Raw genomic sequence first — 26,080 nt, forward strand, 5'->3', positions numbered from 1 at the left:
TCGACTTTCGAAAAAGTCGGATGTCGAATTAGACGGAGCCAAACGAGAGCCAGATGTTGACTTCGGCGAAGACGAAATACTGCTTCCGCCCGCAGGCAGGACCGACGACGAGGACGAAAGGCTCGTGGCAGAATTCGAATAGTGCGAAGCGAAAATCGAGGGTTCTAACGATCTCGAGGATAGCCAACTTAGAAAAGCTCAGAGGTAGCAGTCGGGAAATGATGGTGGTCTGGTGCTCACGAAAACAATTGAAGTCGAGGTCCTCGCACTCCGAGTGATCAATTTCTTCCTGCTCAATCTCGGAATCCGGCCGCTCCGCCATGACACCCTTCTTGCGCGTTACCATATCGTTCGCCTTGACTCCTGCTTGTACGGCCGACCAGGTATCACGGAAACTGTGCTGGCGAGCGGGGGTTGAGCGGCGCGTAAATTGCAAAGTGCAGGAAGGCTTCGGCGGCGATGTGCTCGGAGTCGTGGTGAGAGAAGTCGAAGTTGTCAAGAATCGAGAGCGCTTGCAGGAAGTCGCCCTTGTCAAGGAGGGTAAACTCGCTGAAGAAGATAGCACATGCGGCGCTGTAGCTTGACGAGCTATGTCCGGAGGTGTCGAAGGAGTAGGTGCTCGACTTTTGGCGAGCGTTCTACCGACAATGTCACCATTCCAGGTTTGACCAGCCAACCCACTTGACGCTGAGGTGCCAACGTCCGGGCAGCAAGCGGGCTCGACGGGGGCAGCCGGAGCGAGGAAAGGGGTACGCGCAAACAGCAGCGAGAGCGAGGAAGTCGACGCGTTGGTCGAGCGAGAGAGCGAAGGGCGGCAAGCAGCCGGGACCGGCTGAGGCTGAGACGCAGGAATATCGAATCCTTCGATCCTGATCCCCCTATTCTCGCGCTCACATGTCGTAGTCGAGGCACCTAAACTAGGGTTTGAGCGTCGAGTCGGCGGTTCGGAATCCGTCAACCAAGGCGAATCAGGCGAGCGCTTGGACTCAGATTGCTTGTCACCTTCGATTTCGCCTTGTTTCTGGTTCATCCCGCTACTGCTGCTGTTGGTAGACTCGGCTTCTTGCTCCTTGATGACTCTCGCCGGGAACCCAGGCTTGACAGCGATCTTGAGCTTCCGGGTTCGCTCAAGCCTTTCTTTGAGGTGTGTCTTCTCTGCTTCTCCGAACGATTGCGGAGTCGGAGGAGCCATCTCGAAGACGGTTCGACTGGACTTCCGCTGCTGTGCGAGATTGATGGGGGAGGGTGGAGGCGGCGGAGGCGCGGGAGAGAAGGCGGCGGGCATTCCGGCGCGCGTAGATCAATGTACGCGCTAATGTCGGTCTCTGCTTACGGAGGGCTGCCGGTTTGCTCAGTGCTGGCTGTCGATCTCCAGCGCGTACATGCGGGGAACAAAGTGGGAGGGTCAACACATGCGCGTGGCCGAGTGGGCTCTTGAGGCGAAGGAGGATCGTGCGAGCGGCATCTCCTCGGACACGTCTGAACAGGAGCGCGATCGATCGTTGACGGGGTCCCGTCTTGATGACGTCCGGATTCAGCAGTGTCAGCACCCCGCAAGTGTCGGACTTTGCACGCTTTGAGCCGAAGAGGCTGAATGGAAAGAAGTCGGTGTAGACTCGATGGATGACAAGCTCCCGCTTTGTGATCTTCTGTGCAGAAGACTGTTCCTTCGCCGTAAATGTGGTTAGTGGGGATCAGCACGCAAGAGACATTCCCACGGGAATGGCCAAGGGAGGACGGGCCCGAGCGAGTAGCGCATTTGTGTAGATTAGATCAAGCGTTACAGACATGGCGATCTGAAGCGAAGGTGCGAGCCCGAGACAACGACAGAAGGCGAGGGGCGGTAATCTATAAGCCGAGCAACCGCATGATCCCGTAACCGAGGGTGACAACAATCGTGGTGGCCTATGACAAGGAGCATGCGTCAGTATCGCAGCATCTCAGAGGCTCTCAGGAGACACGAAGACAGCTCATACAATAATCGACGCGGGAACTCCATTTTTGAAGAAATCGGCCGGAGTGAGATAGGGCTGTCCGACATCGTCTTCCATAGAGATTCTGAACAGCAATTCTCGAATCAATTGGGGTCCAGATTGTTGTCTAGGTCGAGCAGAAACGCAACTCACGCTTGCAAGTTAGGGAAGCCGCTGACCGGCAAGCCCATTCCCGCTGAACAGATCAGAGACGTGGCAAAGATGAGCAGTCGCGGGTGAGGAACGTCCATTGCCTATCACCGGAAGGTCAGAGATCAGCTTTTCTGTCGTCACTTGACGAGGGGTCGGTCCAACTCACTGTTCCGATTTGCGCAGCGATCGGAACAACGAGAACAGCCGCGATCCTGAAAAGTTGAGCAAAGATCAACGATAAGCTTTGCGCGTGAAGAGCAGGTAGTTCGACTAACGTGTGCGAGATGAAGGTGGCAATAATGAGCACGATGACTCCGAAGAGCGCAAGAATAGGCCAAATATCGAGACCGAGAACGACGCGTTCAATGACATGATCGCTACGAGTGACATGTTGAGGTCAGCAATCCGCCCGTATCGATGGTCCGAGTTCGGCAAGCTCACATGTCATCAAGAAGACCCGAAGAGAGCACAGCCTTGCCAAGGCCGATTCCGCCCATAGCAAGGAAGACAATCGACCACGGAGAGTGATCAAAGTCGGCCTAAGAGGCAGAGGTCTGCATCAGGTCGTGTTTCGGAGATAAGTGGTAGTGAAGACATACCTTGTGCAAGATACCAGATCCGTAGAAGGACACAATAGGCAGAATCGCGATGATACCCATGTCACCGAAGAGCCAGCTGAGCTTGCTTTCGATACACCAGAGTGCGATCGTGGCGAGGGTGACTCCCGAGACGAAATACTGTGTACCGGTCCATGGTTCTTTGTTGACTCGAACAGGGTTGATCACGACGTTTCGTCCGGTGCGGTAGCTCCACTGGAGAAGCATCCAGATGATGACGATACAAAGGAGCGCAACCGGAATCGAGACGGCGAACCAGCTCAACCAGGAGATGGGAGGGTTCATGTACTCGAGCGCGATCAAGTTCTGCGGGGACGAAATTGGCGATGCCATTCCTCCGATGTTGGATGCGAGTGCGATTCCGAGGATTAAAGATTTGGCAAATGGCGAATCGCGGGGAAGAGTTCGGAGAATAGGCTGTAGAAAAAGAAAGGGGAGTAAGCAAGAATCGCAGCGTTTGTAAGGGTTCAACATGCTCACAGTAATGAGAGAGTAGCACAGAACGGGTGCCGCGACATTGCTGATCCACATACTTGCGAAGCATGCTACGCACATGTAGGCGAAGAGTACAGATTGAGGGCGCGTGCCTGCAAACGAGAGAACTTTCGTTGCGAGGACCTGATCGACAGGATTCAGCTCGCAAGCGACATAGGGCGGACAAGCTGCATCAGACTGACCTTGTCAATGTTTTGCTTTGACAGCGCTGCGGCCAAAGTGAAACCTCCGAGCAGGAGCATGATTGTCGGGCTGAACATTTGGCTGAAGATGTACCTGTTCAGGCGGCAAAGAATTCGGGTCAGATTAAAGGTGCGACGCGCCGCAATCAATTCGCAGACGTACTTTGTAGCCTCGGGACTCGTCAATCGGCGATCTTCTCCGTCGGTCGACCGGATCACCCGGAGAATCACGACGAGGAAGGGAACGAATAGCGCAGTAACAAATAGCGGAACAATCTGGATAGATCAACGTCTCAGTATGGGCAACTACGGAGAGCACCGAGCGAGACGGCGTACCTCGAGAGCCCAGAATATCGTCACAAAGGACAAGAGAGCAAGACAGTTCTGTTCCTCGACTCGATCGAACCATTGGGCGCTCAAGATCCCGAAGAAGAGGAGCGTTGCGAGTCCTCCCGCGATGATCTGTTGGTTGACCCAAGCGGGGATCCGGAAGCGACCGACCGGAGTCTTGATCTCGGTAGATTCGAGCAACTTTGGGGACGGTGCCGCAACTGGCAGGTCCGTAGAGATGCCACGACTGGCGCCTGTGCCACCTCTGCCAGACCATCCCTTGCGCTCGAGTCCGATCATCTCCCTCCAGACGGTGTTGCGCTCGAGAACAACGTGTTCGCGCAGGTGCGCTTTGAGTTGCTTGATTGCGAAGTCTTCGTTTCCATTCGTCGCAAGCTCGGCGTAGAGTGGCACGATCGAGCTGATTGCATCTTGAAGTCGGGTCTGAGTTGAGGATTCGAACGGGAATGTGTGGTCAACGATGGTCGACATGTAGGACGACCGTAGGGAAGAACCGGTAATCTTGTCATATCTGGAAGCGAGCAGTATGAGCGATTACGAAGCTCCTCTGGGTACGGAGGGTACACGCACTTCTTGGTCACCTTGCTCAGTCCGGTGTAATTCAGGTCGACGAATTGTTTCAATTCAGAGAGAGACTGAGAACGGGGAAACGTCAGCTCGTAGTAACCCCGATTTTGGAAAAATTTAGACTCGTACAGTGAAAAGCGCGGCAAGTCTCCGCTTGTACATGATCTTGGTGTCGATTGCCCAGTCGCTCGCTCCCGTAACGTCTCCATCGTCTTCGGCGAGAAAGCTCGAGCTCATTCGGGGAATTTTGCCTGTAGATCGATACTTTCGCAATGCCTGTCCGCCCTGCAGTCCATTCTCGGACGATTGGGGAACGAAGCTAGGTCGCCGGCCCGAGCTGGAGAGGGTTTCAGAAGTGTTCGACCGCCGCCGTCCATCGTGCGAGCCGACATTCGCGTCCTCCTCTTCATCGTCCATCCCAAGAAGGTCGCCCGTCGCACTTGTCCGCCTGTCGGATCCTGGTTGTCCTTTCGCCGGAGTTCGCTTCGATGCCGATTTGCTCCTGCCTTTCTTCGACGTGCTCTCTCCGCTAAGGGTTCTGTCGTTCGCAGGGCGCTCCGATTTTCTGCCAGCCCTGATAGCAGCATCGTACTCCCTCGGGTTCGTTAGCACCTTCCTGAACCTGTTGCGGTCCCCATCGGTCGCGTTACCCTCAACTGCCTCGTCGCCCTCTTCGTCTTCTGAGTCGGACGCGCCCGACGTAGCTCTGCCGCGTTGATCCATCTCGTCATCGGTCATGTCGCTGTAGTTCCCCTCTCTGAACTTTTCGAGATCTTCCTCTAGATAGACGAGATCTTCGAGCAATTCTTTCTCTGTCGTGGGCAAGGCAGGACGACTGATCAGCCGGTGCACACCGCGGAACCACCCGCGCGAGATGAGGCTCACCTTTCGAGACGTAAAAGTCGGTAATCTTGTTGAGCTCCTTGTCGAGCATGTCGATGAAAAGCTTCTCGTTCGCACTCTTGTGTGCCTCGGCAGCGTCTGCCTGGCCTGCCTCGACATCGGCTGAAGCGTCATCTCGATACGAGGTCGGAGGCCCGTTCTGCTGCGACTCAAGCGCGCTCTTCTCAAACTTGTAGATCTGAGCTTTGAGTGCGTCGTACCTGCCAGATGTCGTGACAGGGTCAACCACGGACGAAGAATCCCTGCAGAATGACGGTACCGGGCCAAGAAGCGATCTGACCACCGACTCACGCCAGATAGTGATTGTTCCAGTCTGGCACGGCATTGAACAGCAGCGAATGCGAGAACTTCATCTTGCGCTGCGCTAGCCGAGCGTGGGTCGAAGTCGAGTAGGCGAGGGCGAGACGCCGGAAACGAGAGGTTGTTGTCGGCTGAGGCGCGGACTGGTGCGAAAGCGGCTCAAGTTCGAGATCGGTGTCTTGGTGCTCTGCGGGTAGGCTACGATATGGCGCTTGAAACAAGTGTCGGACTTGAGAGAGAGCTGCTCGCACGTGGGTGCCAGTCGGCGGTAGATCATGCGTCAGTCAACGTTGGTCTCAGCCGGGACCCGCAGGCCGTCAAATGGCGCGCCTCACGATGATAGGGCATTCAGACAACCATCGTCAGTCGACCGAGGCTCAAGTGCGCGAGAGCAAGTCCCTCGCCGTGCTTGGGCGTGCGCAAGTAATCTCGCCGGCTCGCTGTCAGTCCAAGTCTTGGCGCGAGCAAGCGAGCGCATCTTCTCAGTTACAACGCGGCGAGACCTCAAGCGACGGCCAGACTCGGGACGTGCCCGAATGACCAGTATCCAGCCGCCTTGAGGCTCGGAGCTGGGCTCACAAATCAATTCTCGGAACGTGCGCATATGATGGTAAAAGCCATCGCAATTCAGCATCGCCGACTGCACCGAAAGCAGCGCTCAAAAGATACGCCTTGTTGTGGGCATGGACCAAGTACTACTTGAGAAAGGAAATTGCAGAACAGAGACGGAAAAGATTCGAAGAAGGGTCTAAATAGGATTCGCTGGGCCGTACACCGATCTTTCACCCAACGGTGCTCGGGTCCCCTTTGAGGCTGATTCAGTTGGCGGTTTGCCTCCTCCAGATCCTTCCACCTTCTTCGGTGGTGGCCGTGGCATTAGCGCTTCCAGTCATCGTGGAGTGTGAGTCTGGCGCCGCGCTTTTGCCCAGAACGGGAGCAGCGGGTGCGAGGGACGAATTGCCGGTGAGACCCCAGACGAGGGTCAAGCTCCCGATATCAGTCGATCCTCCCGCAAGTGCCGAGAACGCCGCCTTGGATAGGTCAATGCTTCCGGCCCTGCAGTGATTGAGGGCAGCCTTCACGATTAGTCGGGAGCCCAGTATACGGTTCGGAGGTTGAGCAGCACTGACCCTTCAGTCGAGCAGTAGGCGCAGCGGTCAGTGACCCACGCATTGACCGTCGCTCCATCAGCCATCGAAGTCAACAGGACCTCGGCACCGCAGAGAGGCGAACGGTCAGTCTCGGAACCCTTCGTCGAATTGAGCCACTACGAAAACAGGTTCCCGTCCTAGTGTCAGTATTTAATCACGTTGTAGACGCGGCAGTAGATAGCTCACGATTGCATTGTTGATCGCGACGACGTAGTCGGTGTTGTTTGCCGCGATACCGCATGCGCCATAGTGACCAGATGATTCAAAGAAGGTCGCAGGCGCATTCAGGTACGTCTGGAAAGGTTCAGGGTGCGTCGCTTGCTTGAACGTGGCAGCTGTGTAGGGACCAGAAGCGTTCGAATCGACGGGAGAAGCGGGTTGAGCTTGTTCCCCGTTCGCACCCGGAGCGTTCCAGTCCCCAGCTGCGGTCGCTGCATTGCCATATATGCCATGTCAATGCCAGAATAGTGGAGAAAGGTTGCGAGATTGTACTCGCCTGGAGTACCGTGCGCATCGCCAGCTTGTGAAGCCGGCGTGGCTTCCGCCTGGGAAACGCCGGTAGTCGAGCCGGCACCTTGGCCGAGACCAAACTGCGGGACGTTCGAGCTAGCGGGCTGCTGATTCGCACCAGGACCCTCGGATTGAGCTGCGTTAGCGTCGCTTTGCGATAGCGGGTTCCACGGGCCAGCGTTGCTTGCCGACGCCTCCGGGTGCTCCTTGGCTGGATCCTGGGGAGTCTGGGACATCTTGGGGATACCTCCGACGGTGCCGGTCGCAGCGAGATCTAGTCCGCCCATGTGAGTCACATTTGTCGACGGTGCTCGAGAAAGGCTAACTTACCAGAACCAGATTCAGCACCGGGAGTAGCGGCAGGGACCCCATACACTTGAGCAGGAGTTGTCTTCGCCAGGGCCGAGTGATCGTCTGAGTGACCGGAAACAGGGACCTGGCTCGCTTGAGAGTTGCCTTGAGCAGATCCAAGATCGAGTTGTGTTCCGGCGGTATTGAGGGCGGAAGAGGCAGGGGTCGCGGGATGGTACTTGCCATCATCAAATGAAGCCGTATTGATCGGCGAGGCGTTTTGGCTGTGTGAGCCGTTTGCAAAAGGGGAGGTTCCAGTGGCGTTCATAGAGCCGTGACTCGCAACGGTCGAATTCGACGACATAGTCGCGTTCTTGTGGTCCGCCAGCGAGGTCGAATTCGATGGGATGTCGCTCTCACCATCGGCAGAAGCAGAATTGCGCTTAACCATGATAACAACTAGCCGACGTTGAGCGTTCATCAGTCAAGATCTGTAGAAGGTAATGCGAGAGCACGGACCTGCAGCGATGATGGCAGCGAGAACTGCAAGTCCGAGGATACCACCAAGTACCCAGCTGAGGCAGCGACAACGTCAGCTCAGGTCGGATACCATGTTTTCAGCATGGCAGGACTCACAGCCAGACGCGCTTGGTCTTCGGTTTGTCTACAGGAATGACAGTAGCATTCTTCTTCGGCTCGGTGTGTCCGTGTTGTTTCTTGCTGTAATCGCTCAAGATATTTTGCACCGTCGTGCTCGCGCCAGAACGCGACCTGTGGCTCTTCCGGGTCGAGCCGCTTCTGGAGGAGCCGCTCTGCCTGGAAGAACGACGTCCAGCTTCGAGGTCGGCGGTACCAAGTGACGCGTAACGCTGCGCTTGCCTCTGTTGGCGCAGCAGCAAGATGTTAGCTGAGTCGTGCAAAGCTCGGCGATCGGAAATACTCACGCTCGAACCCGATTTGCCAATGCTTCGCATGACCTTCTCCTTGGTCGATTCGACAGGCACTCCTCGAACTACTCCAGTCTCGGTACCGGCAGCATCTTGAAGCTCGCTCTCGAGCTCACGCTCTTCCTCGGAATCGGTGGAAGACTCCGAAACGACCTCAGGCTTGCGGGAGGATCGCGATGCGCCAGAGGCGGCGGAAGCACGGGAAGACGATCGTGGAACCCCAGCGTTGACAAAGTCTTCTTCAGACGATGAATCGGATCCTTGATCGTAAGGCTTTTCACGACTGGGTACGCTCAAGGGATCAGTCACGCTCCGACCGCTTGCGTGAGGAAACAGATGAAGCATACGGTGAAGACGTTTGAGACCTCGGCGCCATCTTACCGATAAGACTGCAGGGTGAAGAGAGGTGAGACGGGTGAAAGGAAGGAAAGAGAGGCAGAGAGGGAGCGTTGCAAGAGAGGGCCGTCCAGTGCGCTCGACCCTCTTGTCCGTCGGACTTACCGATGGACACGCTCCTATCTCCTAGCACCGCCTTTTGCCAGGTCCGTAAGCCTGTTCGGATGAGCTAAATTCGGCATCACGGCATCGGAGCAATCGTAGCGCTGAAAATGTCAGCAAGCGCATGCTTCGTATAAGAATCGACCGTCGTTGCAACTCTCGAGACTACATCGTCTTGCATTCCTCGTCCACTCTGGCCTGCCTTTCGACTGCCCTCTTGACGCGTTCGCGTTCGGCGACACTTTTCTCCAAGAAGTACCTCGGACCTTCGTTCCGGTTACCCTGCAGGTGTTTCTGCTCTGCATCTTCCGGGTGTGTCTCGAGCGAGATGTAGAAATGGCCACGGATGCCCGAACCGGACAATACTTTCGGGAACTGGAGTTCGGGCGGTAGGAAGGAAGAAGGTACTGCGACGGTGTTGTCGACATCGGGGGTGTCACTCTCAGCCGTGTGCGAAGGTACGGGAGCAGGGTTGAGGCGGAGGTGAGCTGCGAGCCATTCGAGGGGGACCGGTCCAACCTCTTGGGTTGCCGGAGCACCACGCTCGATCTCTTCGTCTTCTTGCTCGGGTGAGAGCGGCAATTGTATATGCGTCGAAGGAGGAGCGAGAGACCACGGCGAACCCGCAGCTTGAGCATATGGGACGACAAACTTGCCGACCTGAATCTCGGTGTCGGTGATTGAAGGCTGAGAACCCCGGTTCAGACGAGCGTAGCCAATACGTCTACACCATTTGAAGGATTAGTACCGCTCCGATGTATATGCCTAACGAATCATGACATACTGAAGCGAGCGGTACAAAATGTATTGACACCATCGATCATTGTCGGAAGGCTGGATCGGAGTTTTTGTTCAGTACACATGCTGCAGATACATCATTCAATGGCGAAGACTCGTACATCGATATCGAACATGCGTCCGTCCTCCACTAGAAGCTTGTACGGCGCTGGTCGATCCGCATGAGGTAGCGTGACAACGTAACCTGTGACGGCGACTCTGGTCATTTAATATCTATGTATCCTCTCCAGCAACTGAAGGATCGAGCATACCGAGGAAGATGGCAGGGTTCGGCCATCTTGTTGCCATGAGTTCGGCCAAGCGCCTGCTTTGAAGCTCTCGATCCAGTGGATCTTCCTCTTGTCCGTTGTGCGAGACGACCACGTCGACTTCGGTTCCATACACGTCGAGAGTGGCAAAGATGGCTGGGGCGAGTTCTCCAGCAGGCGAAGGCAGCAAGTGATGCGAACTCGAGAGAATCGGAAACTTGCTAATGAGGGCACAGCCCCAAGTGTTCTTGCTCGGAGCTGGTCCAAGGTCAACATAGGGCATGTTCAGAGTCTCTGAGATGTATTGAGTGCTGGATTCATGCAAAGCTATTGAGTGACAGTCGCCTCGTTAAAAGATCGACAGGCTTACATATCGCGATTTCCGCCGACGATCCGGTGAACGTCACTCTCGAGCAAACCTGTTTGTTGGCACGATAGTCAAAAACGCGGAGCCTGGAGAGAGAAGAGGATATTTCGGACGTACCTATGACATCGATCTCTGCGTCCCGAATAATCTGTGCCATCCTTCGCTGGCTCTCCCACATCTTCCCATCGAGACCAAAGTGAACAGTCCAGATAGCCGCCGAAATGATTCTGCTCTCGGGGTGATTTGGTTGGGCGTCCCGGAACCACAACAGGTGGTACCTCCATCCTGAGATGGCCAGCGAGGCGAGGACGAGGACCACCACACACGCCGAGACGTGACGGCGAAGGCTTCTTGAAGTAGTCGACGAGGCGACCGAGGTGTGAGTCGGGTATAACCCGAACCCAATGAGGATCATGGTCACCGCAAGGACCAGGTCCATGCGCTCTCGGAAAGCGTTGCCTCCCGGAACGAACGCATACGCGACCGCGAACGTCGAAGCGAGCACAAGAAGGCAATGAATGAGGAACGCAAGGAAGAAGCTTGCTGGGGATGTTGTGTTTTCGACGAGCGAAGCCAGGTAGGACGGGAAGATGAGCGTCGAAAAAGTACCGAGGCAGAGAGCGGGAAGATATGATGACCAGCTAGTCCGAGAGTAGGTGAGAGCTGCGCAGACGCAGGCGCCGAGGAATGGAAAAATGGAGCGAGCGAGACGTTGCGAAGTGCTGGGAGCCAGGAAGGGAAGAAGGGCACCAACGCAGAGCGCGAGAATCGTGAGCGAGCCATGTGGAACGTTGAATGGACCCGATGACGGATATCCGTTGAAAGACCACGCGATAGTCGTGCCAGTGTCGGTATACAGCAGGACGATCAAAAAGAAGAGCCCTCCGAACCCGACGATCGAGGCGACCTGGGATGCCAGAGTCGGCCGCAATGACTTTGGCAGCTCGGGTTTGTGACTGGTTGTTTTGCGAACGGTGCTTGTGTTGGCGGTCGAGCGATAGGACGCCTGTAAACAGGCGAGAACACCGAGAACGAGGCCGACCCCGTTCCATCCTCCGTTGTTGGTTTTCTCGTCGTTGGTTGCGCGTACAAATGGCCACAGCGGATTGAGTGAGTGGTTCCCGTACTTTGAGACGAGTGACAGGATCAACCCGAGGAGGAACGTTTTCGACTGCGCCTCTAGCCTGGGCGCGTCTCCTTTTGCTTGCCACCATGTTGCGACTTTTCCCATAGTCGACAACGCGAGACCTACCGAGAGTATCCTTAGACGACGAGCTCCATGCGCACCAGATCCATCCGCCTCGTCCGGAATCCACCTCGCGGCGACGCCGATCAACAGTCCCGCATTCGTGATTGCCGGACGAGAAAACAGCTCGTAGATTTGCGGCACGATGAGCAGTGCAGGTGACAAGATGGAGAACAAGAGGACTTCGTCTCCGCTGAGTCCCATGGCCCAGACCGACGCGTAGAAGATCATCGGACCGAGCGCGGTCAGGAGGGTCCACCAGAGGAACGACAGATACACGTCTGCTGCGAAGGATCGAGTCGCAAGGGTAGAGCTCGCGATTTTGCGTAGTCGAACAGTGAGCGCCGAGGGTTCTCGAGCTTGACCTGGTTCGCCGGCGAGATGGCTCGAGCGGAGTTCGACCGAGATGGGAGGTTTCGTCGCGGGTGAGTCCTGATAGTCGGTGATAAAGATAGAATCGAACGAGACGTCGAGGACAATGAGGGACCATTCGAAAAGCGCGTAGACCGAGTATGCTGCCGAGTGATTTCCGTTCAGCGTTGTCCGGCGTTTACAGGTCAGGAGGAACAGCACACTCACCTCCAGCGACTCGGTGCACCTTGTGTTGGAGATAGAAGTAGACGAGAGGTACGAGACAGGCGAAAAAAGCGAGGGAGAGATTGCGGCGAGCTCGTCTCGCGGAGGAATGCTTGGGCGTCAAGAGGGTCTGCAGGGACATGTAGGGCAAGTTGAGAACAATGTAGAGCACCATGAAGACATCATGGACGTCTCCATGATCTGACGAAGTGATGTAGACCTGTGTTCGATTGTGGGTTTTAGTAGCGATCAGGAGGGACAGAATGTCAACGACGCACCCATCCTGCGCAACTGAGAGTACGCGCCACTGCTACGGTTGCGAGTACGGCCGATTTTGTGGATGCTGCCGGTTGGTGCTCGTGGTAGGCGAGCAGGATCAGGAGGAATCGAGGCCCCGAAGTGAGCGCGATCAGAATTTGGAAAACGTTCCGTTCGGGGTAGTGATCGCCGATCGTTGCCGAGACTGACGGGAACCACTCGTAGGGGTATCCGTAGTGCTCGTTCTTGACGATGCGGTGGTAGTGATAGTAGAGACCGAGAACGAGAGCACTTGCGAATGCGACTGTTCGCGGTGCCAGCGCAGGCCTGAGTTACGGGGGTTTGCAGAGCGGTAAAGGAGGAAGAGAAGGGGCGTACGACTTGACAAAGCGGTGTGTATCCTGGCCAAAGTGACGGCAGCAGTCTGTGCGCCGCGAATCCAATTGATGAGCGAACGGGCCGAGAGCGGGGGAAGTCCCATCGGTGTATGGCACTCACGGAGAACCGGATGACCGGGTTGGAGTTCGCGTGCTCCCCGGTCATTCCCGCGCAGTTCAGTGTCCCAGTCCGAGGCCGAGAGGAGCGAGTCGAGTCGCAAAGAAAGAGATCGACATGCCGAGGTGATCTTCAGCGAGGCGGCCAGCTTGGCACTCAATAATCAGAGACACGCGGTGAAAAAGCCCTCTTGAGAGGTATCAAGGTATGACGGACCATACGGCTTAGCTCGATCAGCCTCCAGAGTCGAAGGATTCGGACATGAAATCAATCTTGGCGGCTTGCAATCAACCTGATTCGCATTCATCCTCCGCTCCCTACCTCACCGATACCGATGGCGCCGTGTTCACTCTGTCCCGCCGACCAGGCTCGCCGCGCGATTCTGCGGCGGCCCAAAACGCTCCAGCCCGTGTGCAAAGAATGTTTCTTCGAAGTGTTCGAAACCGAAGTTCACCACACCATCATGGGATACGGTCAAGCCGAACAGTCTAGCCGACGCAAGGGCAAAGCTGTCGACCGCACCGAAACGCTCTCGCACGTTGACGAGGGCTCGCCCAAGGTCCTGTTTCGGAGAGGCGAGCGCGTCGCCATCGGCGCCTCCGGAGGCAAAGGTATGTCGCACTTCCTGTAGCTGGCATCCCAAGCTCTGTCTGCCTCTGTCTGAGGTTGAGGGTCGCCGAAAAGAGAAGCACTGGTGCCAAAGTAGGGATCTGGAAGGCGCATTTCGATCAAGACTCCTCGCAGATTCGACGATAGCGAGCGGCGTCTCGAGAAGACAGTCTCTGGTGCATGGGAGCGCAGGCATCCATGTACAGCAGAATATTGTAAGGCAAGCACCGAAAACTGATTTTATTTACATGTTTTATAGACTCGACCGTACTGGCGTACATCATGACCCTGTTGAATGAGCGGTACGACTACGGTCTCGACCTGTGTCTGTTGTCTATCGATGAGGGAATCAGCGGATATCGAGACGCTTCCCTTGATGTGAGTCTCGCGACAGAAATCTTTCGGGTCGTATCATACGAGCAACTGACTTGGCTCGCTTTACGCTCACAGACGGTCAAGAGGAACGCAGAGCAGTATGGACTGCCGCTTAAGATTCTGTCGTACTCTGAATTGTACGGTGGATGGACGATGGACAAAGTTGTGGCCGAAGTGGGCAAAAAAGGAAATTGTAAGCTTGTGTCATCTGGGCTGTTCTGCCTTTCCTTTCCGCGAGGCTGATCAGGCTAGTCGACTGCATTCAGGTACATACTGCGGCGTCTTCAGGAGGCAAGCGCTCGACCGGGGCGCGCACATCCTGACGGTCGACCACATTGTGACCGGACACAACGCTGACGATGTCGCCGAGACGGTTCTGATGAATGGTAAGCCCTGGTGGTCATCCTGCACGAGGCCATGTGTCTCTCCTCTTGACACCTTTGTCCTTCATGCTCCTCTAGTCCTTCGAGGCGACATTTCCCGGTTAGAACGATGTACGGCAATCACTACGGGAGGTGATCTCGACCCAACGCCATCGAATGATCCATCCTCGTCGGATCCTTCCGATCTCGAATCACTACTTCCTCGTACGATCAAGCGGTCAAAACCGTTCAAGTACGCATACGAGAAAGAAATTGTCATGTACGCCTACTTCAAGGTGAGCTATTGACATGTTCCTAGATCTTCCGCTGCTGTCAGCGCGACTCACTGCGCGAATTGACTGCGGCGAACTGCAGAAACTCGACTATCATTCGACCGAGTGCATTTATGCTCCGACTGCGTACCGCGGTTACGCAAGAGCTCTCGTGAAGGATCTTGAAGCAATTCGACCGAGTGCGATCGTCGATCTTGTACGTTATACGTCCGAGATACTGTGTGCCAGATTATCCGAAACTCACCCTGCTCGATTGCTCTCCCGCAGATCTATTCTGGAGAAGCAATGGCCGCGTCGCTGAACCTGAGCGGCCGGAGAGCTGGAGGCGACCCGGATCCGAACGAGCTCGCCAATGCTCCTCCAAAGAAAGGCATCACGAAAGCGACAAAGAAAGGCGCGAAACAAGTCCAGCGTACGAGCTCCCCCGTTGCCGTGACCCATTCGTGATCGTGTCTGCTGACACCCGGCTCCCGCATCCGCATGAACAGAAAAATGTCAGCGCTGCCAGTCCTTGTCATCGCAGCCGTTGTGTCAAGCGTGCATGTTGTTGGAGAGCCTCAACAAGGGCGTGGCCAAAGTAGACCTGGAAGCTGCTGCTTAGTGCTGTTGCATGCCTCATGCTTGTGCCTTTACTATGGATGAGCTGGAGGTACACTGTGACGCCTCAGAAATCGTGGAAGCCGGCGGTGTGCGCGAGCTCTTTGGAAACCTTGAAAGCCACTCTACCTAGCGTTCACCGAATCAAGGATGATCGCTGTTCGCGCGTTCGCGCTTGTACATATGGTTCAGGTCTCTGGAGAGCCGAGCCGAACATCGCGCCACTTGACGAGTGCGGCGCTCAGTTCTTGCCTCTCACTAGCGCAAGCACTCTCGCGGGCGCCCTGAGCGGGTCCGCTCATGAGAGAGACGCGAGGGCGGACCTGCGACAGTGAAGACGACTCTGCACTGTACTGATGCGATCAAGTGTGCGAGGCAGGCTTCAGTCGGCCGATAGCGCGTACCTACGAAAGGCGCCGACTCTGCCGCGCTTTTCTCAAATATCGCTTAGATCCCTTCCTGCAGGCGATCGCACGAGCACATAGCCCTTATCAGAGGATTGAAAGCGTCGATCACGCTAACATGGACGCCTCGAACGTGGGCTCGCGCACCTTTTCCCTTTCTTCGTTCCTGCGACAAAGCGCTCTGACCTCTCCCGTTTGATTCTTTTGCCGGATATTGTCAGTCCGACGATCTGTGCTCTTGTTCGTAGAGTCTTCAAACGAGAAGGACGAGGCCCCTCCCGTCAAATTGGCGAATCCACTTGGGTGTGCACGGCCCGCAGACCCGCTTGACGACGAAGCATCCTCATCTTGACGCTTCTCTTCCCACCATCCACAACTCTGCTCGCCCCTTCGCTGGAGTCAATGGCCTCGGATATTGGCGATTTGCAGCAGCAACTGCTACGGTACATTGCGACCATACCGAAAGATGTCAACCCGTACCTGAACCTCGCCGACTTCATCAAGGACACGATCGTGCCTCGTGTGCCGCAGGCCGGGCTGATCCAGCTTTACCTCTTTATTGTATCGTTCGCAGTGCAAGTCTTGCTCGCTTAGCCGCCAGCATGATACCCATTAACTCACCTGCGCTTCTTCTTCGAGCAGCACGGCTGTGCTATTCATTCTTTCGATACTCGTTCGCGTCCATAAAGGCATCTTCTGGCTCTTTCAGCTGTCCCATTCGCCCACACTCATCCGACCGCATTTCTCCCTGTGTTGGAGCTCGATCGCCGTCGTCATGCTTGGCTGTATGATCGGGTACGTATGTGAATGCATTCATCTCTTCAAGCAAGACTTGAGACCCAGACTAGGTTACTGGTTCTTCAACATCTGGTACGTCTGCCCACAAATCGCTCATGAGGAAGCGGTGGATTCTGATTCTTGGATCCAGGGTCCTTCCAAATATCGGGGGCGCAACCGCTGCATGGAGTCTCGGAGTGTCGTACTTGGCGCATCTCAACGCATCAGGCAGGAAAGACATAACGCGCTGGGCTCGGTGTTCGAACCTTGTCGGTCTGCTGTTCCCACCCGTCTACCTCGCCACTGTACTCCCTCTCGGCCTCACTGCCGGACGAAGCCACCATGATGCTGTCTCAACATATTTGCAAATCGACCAGTTCCTCAGAAACGCTGCAACGTCCTGGACGCACGGCCAGTCGCTTAATGTCCTCGCGCTCACTCCCGCCTTACCCCTCGTCGACAAACTCGTAGCCCAACAAGCAGACTTCGTCGCTGGTTGGAAAAGAACCTTCATCGTCCACGACGTCTTTACCTTCATTCTCGTCGGTACCCTTACGGCTATTGCTGGTCTTTACCTTACTTCGCTCCGTCGACGGATCAAGCGTACAGCTCAAGAGCTCCATGGCACCGCTCAAACCAGGGGTGCGAGTCTGCAGATCCGGCACACCTACTCAGTGAGTCCGGAAACTCTGGCACGGACTCGATACCAGGGTGGCTCGAGCTCACGGGCTTCTTCTGCGTCTCACAAGACCCTACAGATGACCATCGGGGCGTTCATAATAATCGGTATCGTGTTCGTTTCGGTCGCTAGTTACGCGGCTGGCAACCCCGACTCGCTGCAAGACTCCACGACCTGTCAAATTCTAGTTCTCGGACCTCTCTATCCGTTCGCACTCCTGGGACCAGTGACAGGCATCTCGCTGCTCTGGAGAGCGCTTGAAGCGCCCTCAGCGGACGGCTCGAGACAAGGAGAGTCTGCAGACGCATCTGGTAGTGGCGGCGGTCGTTCTCGACAACGCAAGCACCAGTCAGACGCCCAGCAGTACTCGATCGAGCTCGGTGGGAGGGGCGGAGGTCGGGCGGCCGTGAACGTCACGGTGGATGTTCTCGTCAAGGAGGAGGGAGGTCTCGAGAAATGGGATACATTGTCCGAGCACAAATCGTCATGACACCGGATTAGGCCGCGTCGCATGCATTTTTCACTGCCATTCATCGGTTTGTTAACGTTGTCCTGTGCGCAGCGCTTTCGCTCATAGCCGAAGCCTTTGACTGGAGAGCGGCGAGCGATCAACGATTGCCGGCGATGTGCAATGAACAGCTTGACCGCCCAGCGAAGGAGTCCAAGCTCCAAGTTCCGTCTCTGGGTATGCGACTGATTTTTCGTACATGCAATTCAGCACCATCGCACTGCATGTTTCCGTTCTAGACCATCCGTCGACAAACCCGGAAGGTCGACGAGACGACAAAAGGATCGAGAATCGAGATGCTCTGAAGTGCGCACAAAAGAAACTTTAATGTTTCGGAAGTCTGCCGCGCATATACCCACTCTCGCTTCCGAATATGAGCATTCTTTCTTGTGGTTTACAGTATCGAGCGTTCTTGTTGTGCTTCATCACCAGACAGATGTACTGTAGAGGCTCTGCGGAAGTTTCGAAAGGGAATCGATTTGCGCATGCGGCATAGCTTCCGGCTTCGGCCAATTGACCGACCAAATTTTCGCAAGCTTGCGCTGTTGCCCCCTTGGAAAGAATAGCCGGGACCCCTGCGGGCTTGAAATGTCGGATCTTTCCCTCGTCCCGTTCGTCGGCGCCGGCACCTTTTGAGCGCCTCGGGAACTGCGGAGAGAGATTCAGGGGTCAACTCCCCCTGCAGGCGTACCGCTCTTGTCGATCAGGCGCGGGTCGGCCAGACAGTGCGACCGCACCGATATTGTGTTGATTGTCTTGCGCGCAGAGCTTGGCTTCAGTTCTCTGTGGACTCTCTCACACGACACTGCGGCATCGAGATATCGACATGGACGCCGCTCTGGAGGCTGAGCTGCTCAAATTCGTATCGACCCTCGATTCCTCGGAGAATCCTTACGCTGCTTTATCCGCGTGGGTAAGCGAGCGCGCTTTACCGACAGTACCACATTCGGCTGTACTGCAGCTCTACGTCTTGGCCGCTATCCTTGGAGCGTGAGTTAGCATTCCTTCCGCGATATGCTGCAAGCTGTAGCGGCCGTAGCGGCCCTCCTTGCGTTTCGCGCCTCGCGAAAGCCCAGAAGATGCGCTCCCGGATATTGACGATACGTATATGTCTAGCACACTGCTACTTGTTATTATATCCGTCGCCATCCGGATACGAAAGGGGATTTTCTGGCTGTATTCGCTGTCGCGCTCGCCATTCTTCCTCATCAAGCCTCATTTCTCCCTAACATGGTCATGCATCGCAGTCGTTATGCTCGCCGGTAAGTCTTGTCTCTTCACTGGCTGTCAGGTATGCGCGACGGCCTGCACAATTAGTTACGTCTGCTGAGCAAAGTCCAGCTCGCTGATCCCGGCCTTCGTTCCGCTACTAGCCTTCGAATTCTGTATCGCTCAGTGTATCGACCTTTTCCGGAAGAATCTGCATGCGAACCTCGGATTTACGGTCTTCTTGTGTTGGTTCGTCTACCTCCTTCCCTGTGAGATCCTGTATAGTGGCATGACCAGGTCTGATATTTGTCGTATCTAGGACTCCGGCATGGGTTGGAGGTGCAGCCGCTGCGCATGCACTCGGAACCGGCCTCTTGATTCAAGCTATGACCAAGTCGAAGAGTACGCGCAAGTTGGCCAAGTGGGCCGCTGTGAACAACATCGTTGGAATTGCTGCGCCCTTCGTCTATCTCTCAATCATGCTACCTCTCGGCATCATCGGTGGAAAGCGGTTCTCAAGATTGATCGGCACCTACAACGAAGTAAACGCTTTTCTCCGGGGACTCGCGCAGAGTTGGACCCCCGGCACGCCTATCAATCTGCTTGAGCTCGCGCCGGCCCTACCGCTTGTCAAGAAAGTCGTATTGCAGCAGGAGCGCCTTTTTGTGTCCTGGAGACAAGTGTTCCTTTCTTACGCGGTTACGTTCGTCCATTCCCGTTGTTCCTCTCGGCGCCAACGAATTATCTAACGGCTACGGACGTACAGCGTCATGTTCCTCCTCATAGTGCTCGTCACGATTGCGCTCTTGCACCTGACGGCCCTGCGTCGGAGCATCAAACAAACGAGAACTGCGTTTTCTTCCAACCTTCCCAGTTCTCGAGCCAGGCAACAAGTCAACCGGACCTACACCGTGAATTCCTGTCGTGTCTCCGGTGTCAGCTTTTGATGTGATTGTCTGACGGTTTTCTCGCGTCGGTGCACAGACCCTCCTCGCGACCGTCATCGCGTTCGTTTCGCTCGCTACGGTGTTCTTCGCAGTTTCCGTATACGCCGCATTGAACCCAGCTTCACTCCAGCAAACGGTTCCAGCCCAAGTCGTCGTACTCTTGCCCATGTATGCCTTCGCGGTTTTCGGATTCCCAACGAGTGCCCTCCTCGTATGGCGTGCGGTCGAAGCGTCGTCCGAAACCGGAACTTCACAAACTCGTCGTTCGACCTCGTCGGGATCAAAGAGCGGTTCGAAACCCGGAATTGACAAGGTCGACCTCCCGCGTTACTCGATCGAGTTGAACGCGAATCGAGCCGAGACCGATCCGACGAGTTTGGACCTTCAGCTCGCGATGATTGATGTTAGCGTCGAAATCGAGATTGAGGAGGAGGTCGAGTCCGAATGTGATCGAGATCTGAATGAAAAGTTGGACTATGCGGCTTGAATCGTGATACTACATACTATCCGGAGCTCCTTGTTGTTATCCCGCTTTGCTATTGTAATCCTACGAGTCTCGAAGCGTTTGGACAAGCAAGACCAGAGAGGTATTTGCAGGTGCTATCGGTACAAGGAACAACATTGGATCTTAAGATACTGCAGTGGGGGAAGTGGCTCGGCTGTGCCGGGCGGCTGTATTGCGATAAGAGAGAACCATCAGCAATCGGGAACAGACATCGTCGAAGACTCAAATGACGTACACTCGGGAAGATTGAGTAAAGCGAAAAAGTCAAGCGCGGTTTCGGAAGGATCCGCATCCCTGCAGAAGCAGCACGCCGTGGCGGAGAGTCAGCGGGACTGTAGAGTCCAGGTGATAGTAAGTCGAAGACTTTGAGAAGACCTTACCATGAAGGGAACATGAACGGGAAGGAAGCTCCGAAAGAATGTTCAGTCACTCCAGAGTCACCATTCGCCATGAAACCCAAGCCCATGCCAGCGGTGGTCGAAGTGTTTGGTACTGTATAGTCTTGACCCTGAGTCGGATCATCTGGAGGCACGGCGAACGAAGACTCCCCAAACCGAGGAAGTTGCGAGTCTGGCAAAGCGTAATCTGAACCGGTCGAACCGAATGCAGGGTCGGAAGGTAATCGAAAATCGGCCGATTGCGGAGGTTGCTGTGAGGCGTATCGCTCTTGTTGCTGCTGTTGTTGTTGCTGCTGCTGTTGTTGCTGCTGCATTTGCTGCTGAGCAGCTTGAGTTGCCACTTCCCATTGCAACATGAGAGCTGAGGAGATTCGGGCGCAAAAACTTCAGCTTCGTCGCTCAAAATTACTCTCGAGCAGAACGCGCGCAACTAACCTTCGAGAACTCCAGCACTCGTGTTGGCCGTCGTCCACGTCACACCAATGTCTTTGAGACTCGCGACGATGAACTTGAGGTCCTTGCGAGCGTTCTGCTTGCGCTCGATGTCGAGCTCAGGCGTATCGGAGATCCCGTCTTCGATCGCTGAGATGGCGAGAATCGTTCCAGCGTTGAAAGCGGAGCTGATTAATTATGGACACGCTCTCAGTAGACGTCGCTCGCTCTTGAATCGATGTGGCAGGACTGCAACTCACTGTTGGATTCCGGGTGCCGCCTTTCGCAATCCTGCCGAGTTCTTGAGCAGTTTGATCAGGCGTACAATGTTGGCGGCGGCATACAAACACTTGTCAGTGCTGATATTGGTCGAAGTCGGGGAATGACGACGGAAAAAACTGAGAGCAAGGAGCACTAGGGATTAGCAAGAGCCCATTCGTCGCGAGCAGCGCGAGGTATTCGCATCCTTACGGGCGGTGCAGGGCAATGTGCATCAGATGGTACACGCAGTTGAGTACGATGATGTGCGGATGAGGAGCTCTTCTCGGATCTGAGCCCGAAGCTCGTAAGTGAGAAGGCAGAGCGTGATACCTGACGAGCCAGTGCGGACATCAGCTCGACACGGATGGATACTGCACGTCGACTGTTTTGACGCTCACCAGCTTTCAAGCATGAGATGAATCTCGGGTACACAGGCTTGTCGGGCCACGAGGCTGATTCCAGGCTTTAGCGAGTAAATGGTCGTCATGATCTTGGAACCGCAGAAGATCAGTCTCGAAGCCCAGTGGAAATTTGATGATCGATATGGTACGCCCGAGAACTCCATCTCGTTGACGATCCGAGGCGGGTCGAGGTCAATCTCGTCAGGCGAGAAGCTGATCGATCGGCCGATATCTGCGCAGAGGACAAGCGATTCAGTGCAAGCTCTCTCGAGATGCTCACCAAGCATGAATGCGACGCACACATGGATGCAATCACATCCGAGGAGTAAGCCGTCCAGAACAAATTCTTGCGAGATTCGAGGTGCGCCGCATCGACCTGAATCCCAGCTCCGAGCGGGTTGAGGCGATGGCCGCCGAGATGGCAGCCAAAGTCTTCGGTGAGGCACAACGCAAGCCTGAGAAATATGAAGCAAGGTCCGCTGAGAGATTCATCGAGCCAGAGTCAGCTTCTCAGGTCGATGGTCAAAGGTTCGAGGAAGACTCACTCGAACCCTCGGCCAGCGTGCACGAGGGCCAGTACGAGCAGGCCCCTGATCGTCGATTCGCCCGGGCAGTACCATTCTTGATCGAGCAGGTAACGCGCCCACGTGATAAAGACGTCGCCACGCGTCTCCTTGTCGTCGATCAAGCCGCAAATCTCGGGCGGGAACTCGTCCTTGTCTGGGTCGAGGTAGCGGCACCCGACCGCGAGAACCGTGTTGAGCAGAAACGGCGAATAGTTCTGTGTGCGCTCGTACGGATGCAGCTGGAAATCTTGGTAGAACTCGGCTTCGGGCACAATGTTGTAGTGCGAGAAGCAGAACTCGAACGCGAGTGAGAGGATCTTGGCCTTGAGGTCGGCCGACAGCTCTGGGGGTCTGCGTGGGAGGGACGGTTCGGCAGGCGCGGCAGTCGGGATCGGCGCGCGTGTGAGCGAGAACGTGCGCACGGCTTCGACCGTGGTCGGGTCAGACAGTATCGGGGTCGAATCGGCGAGGACTGCGCGGTAACTCGAAGTGGGCCCGTAGAAGCGCACTTCGCCGTGCGCGTTAAGTGCGAGACCGCCCTGGAAGGTGTCGAGGCGGTCTGCGGGCGAGATTTGCGGGATGGTCTTGTCGAGGTAGTTGACACTCGCGGGGCTCTTTACCGGCGCTTCTACGCTGGGCGGCGCAGCGCTGAAGTCGAGGTCCAGGTCAGGATTCGCGGACGTCGCGGTACCGGTGAGAGCTGTGAGCTGGGCTTCGAGCGTGTCGATACGATGCTGCATAGCTTGAACGACTGCTTTCGTGTAAGGTCTGTGCGCAGGACTTCTGATCAGCAACGTCTGCTGCAGAGAAGTAGTACAGGCTGAACTCACTTGCGCTTGTCTCCTCCGAGCTCGTACTAGGTAGACAGACAAGGAGCGTAAGCAGGAGCATGAGGTGGGGAACAAATGCAACGGGGCTCACTTCACACTCGTCGGCGACGTTCGCGCGCAAGCAGCTGGTGCAGATGGGCTTCTTGCCGTCGCAGCGCCCTCGCTTCTTCCTGCATCGATTGCACGCGGTGGTCGTTCGTGGCTGTGTTGAATGTGCAGACAATGCATCGATTGTGGGCCGTGTAAGGATGGCCAGGAGCGGAAATGAGAAGCAGGGCGGGTCTAATTCGTCAGTAGGATGCAGACACGAGTACGCGGCGGGGAGGAACCCACTTTTTTGGGAGGTTTGAGGGGCGGATCGAGGTCCGGTTTGTCGTGAACAGAGTCCGTGGGAGACTCGGACGTACTCATGGCCGGGCGTGGTAGCGACAGTCCGGCGTTGTCGAGACTTGTGCGCGCGGTCCGAATGTGTACGGGTCGTGCGGCGGCCAATTCGAGCGGAGCGGGCGGCTCGCGAGTCTGGGTCGAGTGGGGAAAGCCTGGCCTGGAAAGGAAATTCAAGACCCGGTGTCCCGCAGCAAAGCTCTCTGTCAGCTCGCGAATGCACCGACCGCGGATCTGTTGGTGCGCGTCCTTCGGGTCGCACTTGGGCAGTCTAGCGGAGCAGCAACGCGAGGGGAAAAGACGAAAGAAATAGCATGCTGCGGTGCGCGCGACCGGCGTGCGCAGCCTGCCTGCTCGCCCGTCTGAATCATCACGCTCGCCAGTGACCCACGATGAGACCCTGGGCTGCGCTCGTACTGCCACTGCTCGGTGCAATTGGCGCAGTGCTTGCGACCGAGCAGCAGCACGTCTTGTCGCGTCCGTCGCTGCCCGCTTCCGCCTACCGACCTACGCACCTCTCGTCCTCGATCGAGCTAGGAGGCTCCTTGACCCGCTCAACCGTCACGTATCAGCTCGTGCGGGGTAGCGCACATGATCAGGGGGAAGCGTGGATTGTGGGCATCCGGCATGGCGGTCCTACCCATGGCTTCGTCGAGGCCACTCAGACCCGGCCAGGCAAGAGAAGCAGGCTCGACCTCGTTCCGGTCGGCCACGATGCGTGAGTCGGTGTCTCCTTGCCTCGCTCCGAGCGGAATCTGCACCACGTCACGGCCTGCGCGACTTCCGAGTGGAGCTGGACTATCGCAACGCTTGAAACGCCTGCTCCACGCTCCTGTGCTCTTCGAGCAAAGCGTTCAGCAAGGTCGAGCGAGCGCAGAATCGTGCATCCAAAGGAGCGTATCCTGACGCTCCGCTTCGCTCGTGCATCGGACTCGACAGGGACTTGACCTACTATTCAGTCGCGTTGAACCCACCGACAAGTGGCGAAAAGGCAGTCGTTACCGTCTCGACCGTCCTCGCGCACGTTGCGAAGCCGCAACCCTCCGTCCTGCCCCAAAATGCCGAGTCGATCTACATGCTGTGGGAGGGCGACCTGCTCGACCCTCTCGCCGGACTCTCGCCTGAACAACGCAGCACTGTCGAGCAGGTCAAGGTCAGGGTCAAGACTCCGACTCCGCGCGTGTTGAGCGCGAGGGAACCCGAGGGCTTCGAGGTCGCACACGCCCAGGGCAGCGCGACCGTCACCTTTACCTCAAAAGGCCCCGTCACGCACTTGCCACCTCAGGTCAGTCTTGGGGTCGACCACAGCGAGGTTTGGACCCGCAGAAAAAACCGCAAGCATTGACGAGCGCGCGAGCGACTTTGCATTCTAGATCGCGGCACTGCATTACCAGCAGCCCGAGGCGGTCGCTTCAATCCGCACTCTCGACCGCGTCGTCGAGCTGAGTCATTGGGGGTCCAACATGGCGATTCAGGACAACATTGATCTCGCCAACTCGGGACCTGCGTGAGTTTACAAAACACCACTGCTCAATGTGTTGATCTGACTTGTCGCGCGACAGTCTCGATGGCAACTTTGCCCGCATCGACCACCAGAAAGCGACCATGATGCGCCGACAGAACAACCTCGCGATCACGTCGCTCTCGATCACGCTGCCGCCGAACGCACACGCCGCGTACTACTATGACGCGGTCGGCAACATCTCGACCTCTCGCTTCAGACCTTCGCAAATGACCGGGTCAAATGTCCTCCTTCCGAGTCAGAAGAAGCGCGGGTCGAAACCGAGTCCTGCCCTCCTCGAACTCGTGCCGAGGTACCCTCTCCTCGGAGGGTGGAACTTTTCGTTCACGATTGGGTACGACTTGCCGCTGCACGACTGGCTGCGAGTCAGGAAAGCACCTGGACCCAAGTATGTCGCCGCCGTACCGTTCCTAACTCCGATCCGGGACATTGCGGTCGACAAGGTGCGGCTCGAGATCCGATTACCCGAAGGAGCTCGGTACGTTCCAAACACATTTCACATATATCCTGCGCGCACGTCCTGTGACTGAAACTCTATATCCTGGTTCATCAGCAACGTGCGAACGCTGTCGCCGTTCCCGGTCGAGGAGCAGCCACTTGAAATCGTCAAGACGTACCTCGACTCGATTGGGCGGCCGACTGTCATCCTCGTGAAGGAAGGATGCAGTGAGCGACACGGGGAGAACGTGCTCGTAAGTCTAATGTTCTCACTTCTGTAATATTCCCGGTAACTTATCACTAGTTCCACGACAGGTCGAGTACGATCTACCGGTTCTGGTCGACCTGTTGCAAAAGCCGCTCGCATGCGCGGGCGTTCTGAGTACCATCTTCCTCGCCGTCATCGTCATGAAGCGAGTGAGCTTTGCGATTGATGGCAAGTAGATCGTGCATTGTGGTGTTAGACTCTCTGCATTCGACTCGAAACGAGACAAATAGACATTACAAGGCTTGATCTGTACGACCTCGCTGGAGGGGGAGCGAGGTCAATGAGAGAAACATCTACAACAGTTGAAAGCTGAGCGCAATTCTGAAGCATCATGCTAAGCGCGCGCGCGTGTACGCGTTTCGCCTGCAAATAGTCCAGCTCGCACCGCT

At 56.1% G+C, this 26,080-nt stretch overlaps 9 protein-coding genes across 9 annotated transcripts; 5 read left to right on the forward strand and 4 right to left on the reverse strand.

Moving 5' to 3' along the window:
- Positions 1-28: 28 nt before the first annotated feature.
- Positions 29-1,192, reverse strand: JCM15063_001144 (uncharacterized protein; the record flags this gene model as incomplete). The annotated part of the gene is made up of 1 exon (XM_076677933.1): positions 29-1,192. One exon carries the CDS (start codon positions 1,190-1,192, stop codon positions 29-31), a length of 1,164 nt encoding a protein of 387 aa, XP_076534889.1.
- Positions 1,193-1,848: 656 nt separating this feature from the next.
- Positions 1,849-5,818, reverse strand: PHO91 (Pho91p; the record flags this gene model as incomplete). The annotated part of the gene is made up of 16 exons (XM_076677934.1): positions 1,849-1,905; positions 1,977-2,058; positions 2,127-2,227; positions 2,293-2,338; positions 2,402-2,503; positions 2,568-2,665; positions 2,726-3,160; positions 3,224-3,361; positions 3,421-3,514; positions 3,584-3,696; positions 3,757-4,282; positions 4,342-4,406; positions 4,468-5,150; positions 5,224-5,441; positions 5,533-5,739; positions 5,793-5,818. The coding sequence occupies 16 exons, from the start codon at positions 5,816-5,818 to the stop codon at positions 1,849-1,851; spliced, it is 2,991 nt and encodes a 996-aa protein (XP_076534890.1).
- A 541-nt stretch (positions 5,819-6,359) lies between these two features.
- Positions 6,360-12,912, reverse strand: CWH43 (Cwh43p; the record flags this gene model as incomplete). The annotated part of the gene is made up of 17 exons (XM_076677935.1): positions 6,360-6,597; positions 6,672-6,808; positions 6,879-7,123; positions 7,198-7,476; positions 7,533-7,952; positions 8,013-8,068; positions 8,130-8,374; positions 8,438-8,723; positions 9,198-9,662; positions 9,723-9,772; positions 9,838-9,920; positions 9,988-10,295; positions 10,355-10,403; positions 10,469-12,112; positions 12,177-12,393; positions 12,452-12,735; positions 12,810-12,912. The coding sequence occupies 17 exons, from the start codon at positions 12,910-12,912 to the stop codon at positions 6,360-6,362; spliced, it is 5,109 nt and encodes a 1,702-aa protein (XP_076534891.1).
- Positions 12,913-13,260: 348 nt separating this feature from the next.
- On the forward strand, positions 13,261-15,166 carry NCS6 (Ncs6p; the record flags this gene model as incomplete). The annotated part of the gene is made up of 8 exons (XM_076677936.1): positions 13,261-13,537; positions 13,795-13,913; positions 13,986-14,103; positions 14,177-14,296; positions 14,372-14,568; positions 14,648-14,761; positions 14,833-14,977; positions 15,054-15,166. 8 exons carry the CDS (start codon positions 13,261-13,263, stop codon positions 15,164-15,166), a joined length of 1,203 nt encoding a protein of 400 aa, XP_076534892.1.
- An 802-nt stretch (positions 15,167-15,968) lies between these two features.
- Positions 15,969-17,512, forward strand: JCM15063_001148 (uncharacterized protein; the record flags this gene model as incomplete). Its single annotated transcript, XM_076677937.1, has 4 exons — positions 15,969-16,132; positions 16,209-16,436; positions 16,495-17,017; positions 17,093-17,512. The coding sequence occupies 4 exons, from the start codon at positions 15,969-15,971 to the stop codon at positions 17,510-17,512; spliced, it is 1,335 nt and encodes a 444-aa protein (XP_076534893.1).
- A 141-nt stretch (positions 17,513-17,653) lies between these two features.
- JCM15063_001149 (uncharacterized protein) lies at positions 17,654-18,524 on the forward strand (the record flags this gene model as incomplete). Its single annotated transcript, XM_076677938.1, has 2 exons — positions 17,654-17,707; positions 18,297-18,524. The coding sequence occupies 2 exons, from the start codon at positions 17,654-17,656 to the stop codon at positions 18,522-18,524; spliced, it is 282 nt and encodes a 93-aa protein (XP_076534894.1).
- Positions 18,525-18,782: 258 nt separating this feature from the next.
- JCM15063_001150 (uncharacterized protein) lies at positions 18,783-20,173 on the forward strand (the record flags this gene model as incomplete). The annotated part of the gene is made up of 5 exons (XM_076677939.1): positions 18,783-18,792; positions 18,904-18,988; positions 19,059-19,442; positions 19,506-19,650; positions 19,724-20,173. The coding sequence occupies 5 exons, from the start codon at positions 18,783-18,785 to the stop codon at positions 20,171-20,173; spliced, it is 1,074 nt and encodes a 357-aa protein (XP_076534895.1).
- A 394-nt stretch (positions 20,174-20,567) lies between these two features.
- JCM15063_001151 (uncharacterized protein) lies at positions 20,568-23,490 on the reverse strand (the record flags this gene model as incomplete). The annotated part of the gene is made up of 10 exons (XM_076677940.1): positions 20,568-20,950; positions 21,025-21,209; positions 21,282-21,419; positions 21,493-21,612; positions 21,681-21,915; positions 21,984-22,162; positions 22,229-23,017; positions 23,080-23,105; positions 23,171-23,281; positions 23,413-23,490. 10 exons carry the CDS (start codon positions 23,488-23,490, stop codon positions 20,568-20,570), a joined length of 2,244 nt encoding a protein of 747 aa, XP_076534896.1.
- A 365-nt stretch (positions 23,491-23,855) lies between these two features.
- OST1 (dolichyl-diphosphooligosaccharide--protein glycotransferase subunit OST1) lies at positions 23,856-25,867 on the forward strand (the record flags this gene model as incomplete). Its single annotated transcript, XM_076677941.1, has 6 exons — positions 23,856-24,181; positions 24,403-24,748; positions 24,837-24,970; positions 25,026-25,463; positions 25,539-25,677; positions 25,739-25,867. 6 exons carry the CDS (start codon positions 23,856-23,858, stop codon positions 25,865-25,867), a joined length of 1,512 nt encoding a protein of 503 aa, XP_076534897.1.
- Between the last annotated feature and the right edge of the window lie 213 nt (positions 25,868-26,080).

Source organism: Sporobolomyces koalae, assembly GCF_050403365.1.
Source record: "Sporobolomyces koalae JCM15063 DNA, S_koalae_JCM15063T_v1_ctg11, whole genome shotgun sequence".
Classification (NCBI taxonomy): domain Eukaryota; kingdom Fungi; phylum Basidiomycota; class Microbotryomycetes; order Sporidiobolales; family Sporidiobolaceae; genus Sporobolomyces; species Sporobolomyces koalae.